This window comes from Moschus berezovskii, chromosome 15 (genome assembly GCF_049115385.1).
Source record: "Moschus berezovskii isolate FMDL1 chromosome 15, NW_MosBer_1.0, whole genome shotgun sequence".
In the NCBI taxonomy this organism is placed as follows: domain Eukaryota; kingdom Metazoa; phylum Chordata; class Mammalia; order Artiodactyla; family Moschidae; genus Moschus; species Moschus berezovskii.
Window position 1 is genome coordinate 12158031 of NC_142474.1, and position 12131 is coordinate 12170161.

General features: G+C 48.5%; 1 protein-coding gene across 10 annotated transcripts in view; it reads left to right on the plus strand.

The window, feature by feature from the left end:
• Window positions 1-12131, plus strand: part of PTPRT (protein tyrosine phosphatase receptor type T) — a 1139542-nt gene that overhangs the window by 410549 nt on the left and 716862 nt on the right. For all 10 annotated transcript variants that reach the window (XM_088843764.1, XM_088843767.1, XM_088843761.1 and 7 more), the window contains exon 3: window positions 4998-5269. In XM_088843764.1, coding sequence (XP_088699890.1) covers window positions 4998-5269 — 272 coding nt within the window. The remainder of the gene's footprint in view (window positions 1-4997; window positions 5270-12131) is intronic.

The window sequence follows — 12131 nt, forward strand, 5'->3', positions numbered from 1 at the left end:
AGCCACTGAGTTTGTGGTAATAGTTACAACGGTGATTGGACACTAATCCAGGTCTAAATCTTATGTCCCCAAGTCTCTACCTGCTTGTCTGCCAAGCCTCTTTCTGCCTTCCTAAGGCTCTCCCAAGTCACTTGTGAGAATCTTGGGGCTGGTCTTGAGTGCATGAGTATAAGAACATACTTATACTCTGGACTCCTCATGGAAGCCCACTGCCTGCAGGGCATAGGAGACCCTTGCCACAGTTGCTGTCTGGATGCCTTTCCCAGTGTCAACCCTACCCCCATCCTGCGGGCAGACCAGATGCTGCGGAGCTTCCCATCCATGTCCCCAGAGGGTCCTGTCTTACACTCTGTCACTTGGACTCCAGGGCAGCCTCACGGGACACTCCTGAGTAGGGCGCCATCCTACCAGGCCCTCCTGGCCTGACCCTCCCCTTCTTTGTGGGTTGGCTGGGTGGGGAGGGGTGGGCAGTCATCGTTTTCTTCTGTTTGTTTCAGTTTTCTTATATATCTCTCTGATCCTTGCCCCCTAATATATACCTTTCTGTCTGGTCTACAGGCCTGAGGATGCATGTGAGTTCCCACAAATTGACATTAGGGGTGAGGGTAGTGGTAGTGGGGAACATGGTTTGTTACCCTAACACAAACCCACTCTGGCCCCGCTGAGACATGAAGTATCTTAATGAAGGTTCAGGATGTTTCTTTCCTTCTCGAGGGTTTTTTTCTGCGAACCCATGCTTTTCATTCTCAGCCTTTTCTGCTGCTTTTCACCCAAGGACACTTCTCTCATTGATGTCCCTGTTTGGAGCATCTTGCAGCCTTGCTTAGTAACTATCATTGCTCATGTTATCTGCTTAAGTAAAGGGACTTGCAGGAAGTAGGAGCTCTGCAGGGATGCCAAAATAATAACGATAATGCTAGTTGCAGAAGTAAACGTCAGATGCTCGATGGCTTAATGACCTAATAATAGTTTATTCCTTGCTTGAAGTCCACAGGGAGTGTTCCTAACAGTGATGGCCTTCCTCATGGTTACGGTCATTCGGGGAACTCGGTTCCTTTAATTGTGGCTTTACTGTCCCTTAGGCTCCTAGAATCCTGTCGTTTCAGTTGGTGGACAGGAAAAAGACAACGTGGCAGTGATTCTGGGGCCTGAATGTGCATACAGATCACCTCATGATCTTGATAGAATGCAAATTCAGATTCAGTAGATGTGGGGTGGGGCCCGAGAGTCTGCATTTCTTACCAGCTCCCAGGTGATGCTGAGACTCCTGGTCCAGGAATCATCCTGTGAAGGATGAGATTAAAGGAGGATGAAGCAATGGGAGCTGGGTGAGGGTAGAGGTTGTCCACCTTGAAGAATCAAGCCAGGAAGTGGCAGACTTCATCCTTAGGACCCGTTGGCTGGAACCCAGTTGCACGGCCTCGCCAAACTCTGAAAGGAGGCTGGGGAATATAGTCCAGCTCTGCCCAGCACAGAGAGGACAGGCTTGCTAGTCAACCAGCAGTTTCTACTACATGAAGGCTTGATGGAGGGCCATGCACTTTCACCAGCTCTGCCTTCAGGGAAATGGCAGCATCCTTTATTAACAGTCATGGAGGCCGCACAATGAAGAGGATTCCTAGACTTGCTGGGGTGGATGGATGTTACCTGGCTCCACCCCATCAGTGAGCCTGCTTCATCACTAGAGCTAGGATGCAAAGAAGGGGGAACCTGAGCTGGTGGCTGGGAAACTTTGCTGACTCTGTGCTGTGGGCACTAGGAAGCCACGTGTGTGAACTGGCTGGAGGACAGGCGCTTGAATGTCTCCGGGGCATCCCAGGATTCTGATAGAGAGACCCAGTCACCGCTTGTTTCTCGGGCTGCCTTCCCTGTCTGTGCTGCACCTCCCTCTGTGCCCAGGGGCTGTGGGTCTTGTGAGTCAGCACTCTCCCGTCCCAGGAAGGCCTTTGGAACCCTGTGGAATGCAGATCAGCAGACAGGTGCGGGCACGGGTGCCAGCTTCTCTCTGTGCCTCTTTCCCCACTGCAGTGGTGCCTTCCTTGCTGCTGGGAGGTTGTGGCTATTAGAGACAAGGGACAGCTCCCCATGTACCTGGGGTGCTGCCTAGCTGTAAACTGCTGCTGCTGCTGCAAAGTCACTTCAGTCGTGTCCGACTCTGTGCGACCCCATAGACGGCAGCCGACCAGGCTCCCCCGTCCCTGGGATTCTCCAGGCAAGAACACTGGAGTGGGTTGCCATTTCCTTCTCCAATGTGTGAAAGTGAAAAGTGAAAGTGAAGTCACTCAGTCATGTCTGACTCATAGTGACCCCATGGACTGCAGCCCACCAGGCTCCTCTGTCCATGCGATTTTCTAGGCAAGAGTACTGGAGTGGCTTGCCATTGCCTTCTCCGAGCTGTAAACTAGGAAGTTTGATTTGCTTGGAAACATGGGTAAGATACTGCTTTTGTTCTACTTTCCAAGGCTCCTCCTCAGGGGATGGGTGAGTTTTCTGCTTGGATATTGAGTTATTGGATATTGACTATTGGCTATTGAAAGATATTGGATAATGAAAGTCTGGTAGCCGTTGGTTCAAGTTGCTGCCTTTATAACCTTGCTTCTTGTTGGCTTATTTCAGGAATGAGCCTTAGGGATCTGGGTAGAGTCGGAAGGAAGGAATCGTCGATGATCCAACTACTTTGCATGCTGGTTCAGGGGAGAAAGTGCAAGAGTCTAATTTGTCCTCAAGTCCATGTTCCTTTCTCTAATCCAGCTCTGTAATAAAGTGGAGATTTTGAACTCTGTCTCCTGTGTCTATTTTAAAATTTATTCTGAACCCAGAGGATATAGGCTGTGAATGACCAGTACCCTTTAGAACCCCAAGATATGGATTGCCTAGCACTGAGTATCTGGCAACTGTTAGTCTCTTGGGGATTAGAGGGAAAGAATGAGGCTACTGATAGCTATTGAAGTGGCTCATCTTGGTTTAAGATAAGTAGTCTTAAGGCTTCATTCTGATTGAAGATTTTAGTGCCTAAAATAAGATTTCAAAGCAGCAGTGGTTTTCTTGGTGGGAATATTCATTGCAGAATCACTTGAATTTATCTGCTGTGTTTCATGATGCAGTTTATTCCATAGACTCATAAGACTCTTAAGTCACAGAGTTCGACCCTCACAGTTGATGGTGAAAGTTCCTTAGACGTCTGCTCTATTTGTCCAGACTCTGTTTAGCCGCCTGTGGTGATGAGGGACTCACTTTGTCTCCGGGTACTCCACCCCAATTTTGCATCCGTTCTACTTGTGAAAAGGACCTTTGAACTGAAGTGTGTCCCCCCCCCCCTGCCGCCCCATGGCTCCTTTCATAGGGCTGCTCTCTCAGATGACCTTCATCAGGGAACTGTTGCCACAGTAATGTACCTGGCAAACCAAGAGGGAAGTTACAGTACACATTTTATTCTCACGCTCCTGGGTCTGAGCCTCTGTTGTGGATTGGCTGACTCAGGCTGGGCTTGTTGGCTATGTGGCTGCACTGCCAGCTACATGGGAGGCCTGGCTGGGTTCTTTACTCTCCATTGGGCTTACTTCTCTTCCCCACGTGTCTGTCCTTGATCTCAAGCCGAAGGGGCAGCAGCTACCTGGGGCACGTTCTTCTCCTGGAAGACGGCAGTAGCGCAAGAGGGCAAGCCTGGCTAGGCAAGCACGTTTCAAGCCTCATTCTCTTAGCATCCTGTTGACCAAAGCAAATAGAGCCCAAAGCATGATATGAGGACACGCTCCCGGCCTCTGTTGGAAGCAGGGGCAAGGCAAAGGCAAAGAGTGTGGATCCAGGGAGGGGTGAAGAACTAGAAATGACCATTTAATCTGTCAAAGAAACTCCAAGAGCCTCACTTCCTTCCTCGGAGATAGCCTTTTTCAGTGTTTGAAAGTAATAGTCATGCTTTCTGCAGGTCATAAAAACAGCATAAACTTTGAGGTTGAAGAGAATCTGGGTCTCATCCTTCCTTGTCTGAGTGGTCCACGGTGAGTTACTCAGTCTTTCAATAAAATGAAAAGCCTTCTTCTCCCAGGGTTGTTCTGAAGATTAAATTGAACAAAATATAAATAAGAAACACCGCCTCACACTGCTGCTACTGCTGCTAAGTCACTTCAGTCGTGTCCGACTCTGTGTGACCCCATAGACGGAAGCCCACCAGGCTCCCCCGTCCCTGGGATTCTCCAGGCAAGAACAATGGAGTGGGTTGCCATTTCCTTCTCCAATGTGTGAAAGTGAAAAGTGAAAGTGAAGTCTCTCAGTCGTGTCCGACCCATAGCGACCCCACGGACTGCAGCCTACCAGGCTCCTCCATCTATGGGATTTTCCAGGCAAGAGTACTGGAGTGGCTTGCCATTGCCTTCTCCGCACACTGATACACCTTAAGTTCTCAAAAAGTCTTACTTATTCTCCATTCCAGCTTTCAGTCGGTTCTCGCATATCTTCAAGGTCCTCTTTGCCTTCTTGAGTAAACTGTACTTTTCTATGTCCTCCTCCGGTATATTTCTCGTATGAATGCAAGGCTCGAGGTGTAATATGTTAGAACAACACCCTGGTGTTGCAGAGCTTCTGCTTCCATTGAGACCACCTGAGCTTGAATGAGGTTATATTTCACCTCATTTCATCCATGGAGGTTACAGTTACCTAAATTCCTGAGTGTTTATTCCGTGCTTCCTGCAGAGCCGCTGGTTTTAGTGAGTTTGTTGTTGTTCTGTATGTATTTATGGACTGCTTACGTTGTAGAAACATTTTGTGTGTGTGACTTTCTCTTAATTCTTACAAGACCACCTTGGTGAGTAACACTTTTTATCCCCAGTTGCGGAAGAGGATACTTGAATTGAGAAAGGAAATGTGGGTTCCTGGGGATCAACCAGACCCTCCTAGAGGGACTGGATTTCTGGCTACTTGTTTCCAGGTGTGACTGATTTTCAGAAGGATTTTCTTTCTCTCTCCTTGTCTATACCTCCCACCCTTTTGTGGGTCTCCAGGATCCTTCATGATGGTGAACAGCTCTGGGAGGGCCTCTGGCCAGAAGGCCCACCTTCTCCTGCCGACCCTGAAGGAGAATGACACCCACTGCATTGATTTCCATTACTACTTCTCCAGCCGCGACCGGTCCAGCCCAGGGGCCCTCAATGTCTATGTGAAGGTGAACGGTGGACCCCAGGGAAACCCCGTCTGGAACGTGTCTGGGGTGGTCACCGAGGGCTGGGTGAAGGCAGAGCTTGCCATCAGCACCTTCTGGCCACATTTCTACCAGGTATGGTGTTTTATCATAGTTTGATTCTTTTTTTTTGGGTAATTACCTATATACCGCTTGCCCTCTTGTTTAGAGGTTTGGTCTAGAAAGGACTTTATGTACTCACTTGTTCACCTCGTGGTTACCAGGCTGCTTCTGCTAATCAGTCCTGGAGGATGCAGGAGAGATCCAGCATAGCCCCTGCCTCCCTGGAGATTGCAGTTTGCAGGAAGAGACTGATTGATACTGTTTATTTATATAAACACAGTATAGTGGAATGCATGTGGATTCCATGGGATGCTGGAGGGATGCAGACACTGAAGCCTTCTAGCAAATAATTTCTTATGACGATCTTATGAGGGAGGTACTATTATTATGCCTATTTTACAGATGAAAAATTGAGGTTCAGAAAGGTAACAAGTCAAATATTATCCCTGGGGATGAGGGTGTCTGGGGGCAAGACAATTAGAATGGCTCCTAAGAGGACAAGACAGCTAGGCTGAGTCTTGAAGATAAATATTTATTGAAGAAGGAACGGAAAAGCGTTTGCATTGACGGGGGTGATGGATACCATGGAGTGAAGGAGTAATGAGAGATTTTGGCAGAGTTTGGAAACTAGGTTGCTTATAGGTAGACTGAAAGGAATATATACTGGCAGCTAAACCTGCAGGGATGGGTAGGTCATGCGGGGGTTGGAATTCCAGGCTAAAGAGAGTAGATTTATTCTCTAGCCTAGCGCAGCACTACTCAAGCCATCTGTGGCGGAAGACCAGTTTTTTCTCCTTAACTCGCTGTGGACCAGTACTCTTATAAACTGCTATAAAAGTGTCACAGAAAGTGTTCCAAATTGCTGGAACACTTTCTGAACACCTCTTGTCTCATTGTGGACTGTTAACGTACATGGTACATGATGCCACCAGCCCATGGGCACACTTGGAAGAACATCGCTCCGTGTTGTCATGGCCCAGGACTGTAGGAAGTTTTTAAATTACTTTATTAAGGTACAATTTATATACCATAGAATCCACTTATTTTAAGCATGCAAGCCAGTGAATTTTAGTAAATCTATTGAATTGCAGAATCATCCCCGTAAACCAGCTTTAGAATGTTTTCTTCCCTCCGTAAGCTCTTTTGCGCCTGTTTGCTGTTGATATCCATATACACAGATGGAAGGCTTTAAGTCAGAAAGTGACATAGTCAGATCTATTTTTGGAGAAGTTTCCCTGGAGTCTAAAGCAGAAGAGGGACCTAAGGGTGGCACACTGAATGCCTGGGAGGTTCATAGGCATCCTTCCGTTCAAAGCTCACGGTGCGCTTCTTTCAGGTGTGCTGTGAAATCTGGATGAACAATATGTAAATGAAAGGACACGGCTATGTTCCAATAAAACTCTATTGTACAAAAAAGTGATGGACCAGATTTGGTCTCCAGGCCACAGTTTGCTGAATCCTGATGTAGGTGATAAAGCTGAGATCCAGAGATGGACAGTGAAGTCCAAGAGCACACAGCAAATCACTGGCAAAGTTGGGACTAAAACCCTGGTGCCCTGGTCCCAAAACTGCCCCTGTTTCACTAAGTATAGCTTCAAGTGTTTCTGTAAGTCCATGGATTCCCTCAAGGAGGCCTTAGTGTTCCAATTTAGAAACCCCCTTCCTAGGACCTGATGCAGATGGATACAGGATGGGAGCCACAGGTGTAAGGAAGGATTAAGGGCAAGAAAAGTGACCCAGGTGAGGGTTAGACCCACCGCTGACCTTGCTCTTTGATGGGTATAGATGGGGGAAAGGGTGTGTCCTGGGCATCTCTTATGTCTCAGCTCTGTGGTAAGCACTTATTTGCTTCTCATTTATCTGATAGTCACTCCTGTGTTGGGTGGCACCATGTCCTGTGTTCCATAGTAAGGGATATTATTGGTCATTTGAGATCCCCATAATTCTGCCTAGGTCCTCTGGCTCCAAGCTCCGTTTCCTGCTTTTAGGAGGCGGGGTGAAAGCATGCCCATCCTGAGAATTGTTTGCTCACCAGCAGTGCAGTGTTGGGTCTGCCCCATTATCATTCTGAGCACAGTTGTCTCGTTTGTAAAATGGAGAGGTCCATGGGTCCGTGGATTAAATGAGGTAGTACGTAACTTATATCGGGCTCGCGGTGAGCCCTGCAGTGTTTGGAAGGAAGGAGGAAGTGAGGGAAGAGCAGACAAAGAGGATGGAGGTGGGGGGGTCCTCCTTAAAGAGACAGCGGCTGTGGCTGAGCTCTGAGCCGTCCCTGTGATGAGCAGCCTCATCCGGGAGAAGGTTCTGATTTCCCACCTGTTACACCACAGCGTCGTTTCATTCCATCTTCTCTGCTCTGAGCTTTGTGGTGAGAAAGATGAGCTGAGAGCAGCGGTTTAGACAAGGCTCGGGTCTCTCTGACACACACAGAGCTGAGAGTGGACAACCCCGTGCCTGCACGCACAGCTGTGCACACTCACCATCCGGTCCTCAGCCTCACCACACACCCGGGGACCCCACCCACACGTACATCCGGAGAGAGGAGAGGGGGCCGTCCGGAGATTCAAGGACGTTTGCAAAATGAGCTTGAAAATTCATCAGACCCCCAGCTCTGGATCTGCATGTCTGATTCTGTGGACTAAATACCATTTTGGTTCTCAGCGGTGCTGGGCTTCGGACCCCGATGGCTTATGTATTCATTTATTAAAGTCATATTTCACAGTCCTAAAATTGACTTGTAGCTCTGTAACAAACAGGGACTTTTCATCTTTCTTATTAGTGGGCTCTCTGCACCAGGCCTTCAGCAGGGCCTGAGATGAGAAGGGCCCCCCTGGCATCCACCCCTTGCAGGCCTCCTCTCAGGGGAGCAGGGGCTTGTCCAGTGCAGCTGAAACTGTGCTGCACGTAGCTGCTCCTTTCCAGGTGATGTTAATTCTATTTCAGTTTTTAATGATTCTGAACTTTTCTGTCCCAATATTTTAAAAAATAAAAGGACTCTAATTAATTGTGCTGCCACTTGCTCGCTCTAGTCTCCATCACCTACCTCAGTGAATTTGCCTTTTGATTCAGCTATGTAGACCCCCGAAATTTAAGACTCACTCGACTTGAATTTAATTGGAACGTGAAGCCTAGTCCCTTTCTCAGACGTGCCTCTGGTGTTCTGTGCAGTTGGTCCCTTCATGTACAGTTCAAGAGGCATCATGGGGTGGGGAGTGAGTCTCTACCTTCTTTAAACTCCACCCCATCTCCTCTTTCATTCATCTATCTCTCCTCCCTGCTAGGCAGCAAACCCCCCTCCTTCTCTTTTACGCAGGCCTCCTTGGGCTGGTGTGGAAAAGAGTGTCTTGATTTCACCCCAAGCAATCTCCCCATCATGAAAATATACATAGTCCCCTTCCAAAGAGAAGTTCTGGTTAGCCAAGAATTTTCTGTCTCTTATCTTTTGAGAAGGTGTTTGCAGCCCCTAAATGTTTTGCTCCACAAATTCTCTGCTTGAGGCCTTCAATGGTGACCAGAAAATGTCAAGTCCCTTAAACCATGTCCTGATGTATCCACAGTTCAGTGCAGTTCAGTCGCTCAGTCGTGTCTGACACTCTGCGACCCCATGAATCACAGCACGCCAGGCCTCCCTGTCCATCACCAACTCCCGGAGTTCACTCAAACTCATGTCCACAGAGTCAGTGATGCCATCTAGCCATCTCATTCTCTGTCGTCCCCGTCTCCTCCCACCCCCAACCTTTCCCAGCATCAGAGTCTTTTCCAGTGAGTCAACTCGTCTCATGAGGTGGCCAAAGTATTGCAGTTTCAGCTTTAGCATCAGTCCTTCCAATGAACACCCAGGATTGATCTCCTTTAGAATGGACTGGTTGGATCTCCTGGCGGTACAAGGGACTCTCAAGAGTCTTCTCCAACACCACAGTTCAAAAGCATCGATTCTTCGGCGATCAGCTTTCTTCACAGTCCAACTCTCACATCCATACATGACCACGGGAAAAACCATAGCCTTGACTAGACGGACCTTGGTTGGCAAAGTAATGTCTCTGCTTTTTAATATACTATCAAGGTTGGTCATAACTTTCCTTCCAAGGAGTAAGCATCTTTTAATTTCATGGCTGCAATCAGCATCTGCAGTGATTTTGGAGCCCCCCCAAAAAAAGTCTGACACTGTTTCCACTGTTTCCCCATCTATTTCCCATGAAGTGATGGGACCAGATGCCATGATCTTTGTTTTCTGAATGTTGAGCTTCAAGCCAACCTTTTCACTCTCCTCTTTCACTTTCATCAAGAGGCTTTTGAGTTCCTCTTCACTTTCTGCCATAAGGGTAGTGTCATCTGCATATCTGAGGTTATTGATATTTCTCCCAGCAATCTTGATTCCAGCTTGTGCTTCTTCCAGCCCAGCGTTCCTCATGATGTACTCTGCATATAAGGTAAATAAGCAAGGTGACAATATACAGCCTTGACGTACTCCTTTTCCTATTTGGAACCAGTCTGTTGTTCCATGTCCAGTTCTAACAGTTGCTTCCTGACCTGCATACAGGTTTCTCAAGAGGCAGGTCAGGTGGTCTGGTATTCCCATCTCTTTCAGAATGTTCCACAGTTTATTGTGATCCACACAGTCAAAGACTTTGGCATAGTCAATGAAGCAGAAATAGATGTTTTTCTGGAACTTTCTTGCTTTCTCCATGATCCAGTGGATGTTGGCAATTTCATCTCTGGTGCCTCTGCCTTTTCTAAAACCTGCTTGAACATCTGGGAGTTCACGGTTCACATATTGCTGAAGCCTGGCTTGGAGAATTTTGAGCATGACTTTACTAGCATGTGAGATGAGTGCAATTGTGCGGTAGTTTGAGCATTCTTTGGCATTGCCTTTCTTTGGGATTGGAATGAAAATTGACCTTTTCCAGTCCTGTGGCCATTGCTGAGTTCTCCAAATTTGCTGGCATATTGAGTGCAGCGCTTTCACAGCATCATCTTTCAAGATTTGAAATAGCTCAACTGGAATTCCATCACCTCCACTAGCTTTATTCGTAGTGATGCTTTCTAAGGCCCACTTGACTTCACATTCCAAGATGTCTGGCTCTAGGTCAGTGATCACGTTATCGTGACTATCTTGGTCATGAAGATCTTTTTTGTACAGTCCTCCCCCGAAAGGGGAATGCTGCTGCTGCTAAGTCACTTCAGTCATGTCCGACTCTGTGTGACCCCATAGACGGAAGCCCACCAGGCTCCTCTGTCCCTGGGATTCTCCAGGCATGAACACTGGAGTGGGTTGCCATTTCCTTCTCCAATGTGTGAAAGTGAAAAGTGAAAGTGAAGTCTCTCAGTCGTGTCCGACCCTTAGCAACCCCATGGACTGCAGCCTACCAGGCTCCTCCATCCATGGGATTTTCCAGGCAAGAGTCCTGGAGTGGCTTGCCATTGCCTTCTCCGCAAATGGGCACATACCCTGCTTTTTGGAGAGTTTCAGGGGTGACTCATCTCTGAGCCTCTCTTGGGACTTGATTTCCTGGCTTGGCCCAGAAGTTCCTGCACTGGGAGAGGTTTGTCCCTTTCCAGACAAACTCCGTTCCCCCAATACCAGGAGGTCTCTGAGGGTCTGGGGCTTGCAGGTGTGTAGCTGATAGTTGGGACACATGGCCGCCTTGGGATGGGAGACTTTCCTGCAGGGAAGCTGTGGTCCGGTTCCTGCGCCCCAGTGTCCCTGTCTCCATACACTGACGTGGGGCGCCAGGGAAGGTCTTCTGTCTGCCCCCAGCCGCCCTTCTCGTCCCCTGCACGCGGATGGCATAGAAGAGCCTTTTTTCTCACGATTCTTCATTCACTCCTCTGTCTCTTCTCCCGTTCCTGACTCACTCCTCAAGGGCCTTGGTTGGGGTTTTCTTTTGAGCGTGCTTGGCTTGAACATGCCGGTTCTGCCTCACTTCAGAACACCTGAGCAGGTCTTTCTGTCACTGAGGGTCTTGACATCACCCTGGCCCTTTGTGGTGTCTGTCCCCAGGAACTGGAGCTGGTAAGATGCTGGGTGGGATCTTCCTGGCCAAGACCCCCACACCAGAAGCATGTTGACGGGGTGACCCTTTCCACCTGAGGCTGCAGCTGTCTTCTCAGGCACCTTCTGACCTAAAGAGAGGACTTCAATGGTCCATATTCCCCAGAGCTTGGTCAGTCAGGAATCTGGCCCTGGGGCCTGAGCTGCAGCTGTGACAGCTGCTTTTCCTGAGCCATACAAGACCAAATTCTGTTCTGCTGTTCTGTTTATTTACAAGGGCTTCCTCCTTTTTTATCAGCAGTGAGAATTCAGAGGGGCACTCACATTTCTCCTATGTCCCTGGTCATCCTGCTACCCTTACAATCTCTTGCTGCAGCCAAACCTGATCTCTCTAACCATGTTCCATGGTCCCCTGTCCCATGACTTCTTACAAAAGCTCCTTGTGATCAGAAGCTTGAGCCATGAACCCCAGCGATAATTTGCATTGCCCGGATGTCGTTCAGAATTATAAAGCATGCAAGGATGGATAGCGGGTGTTTGGGGCTTTGGGACTATATGTAGTTTCTACGGGCTGAGCCTGCCAACTTCATCTCCATCCCCATTGCTTCTCTGTGACTCAGGTTTGCAATCCCATAATCTACTGATGGCACATTCTAGCCACCACTTGAGATCTCCCTCTCCAGTGCCTGGCGTTATGCTCCCCAGGGTTGGCCCTCATTTCTGGAAGCAAGCGGCTTACCCAGGCTCATGTGTGTGGGCCTGAGAGTCATCCCTCTTGTGAGAGTTCAGTGTTTGGGGGACAAGCTCAGCAACTGAGTCCAATTAGGCCCCAGCCCATCCATCGTGGGCCTGTTTTCCTTTTCTTTCCTTTCTGGGGAAGATGGTGGACTTCCTGGCACTCTT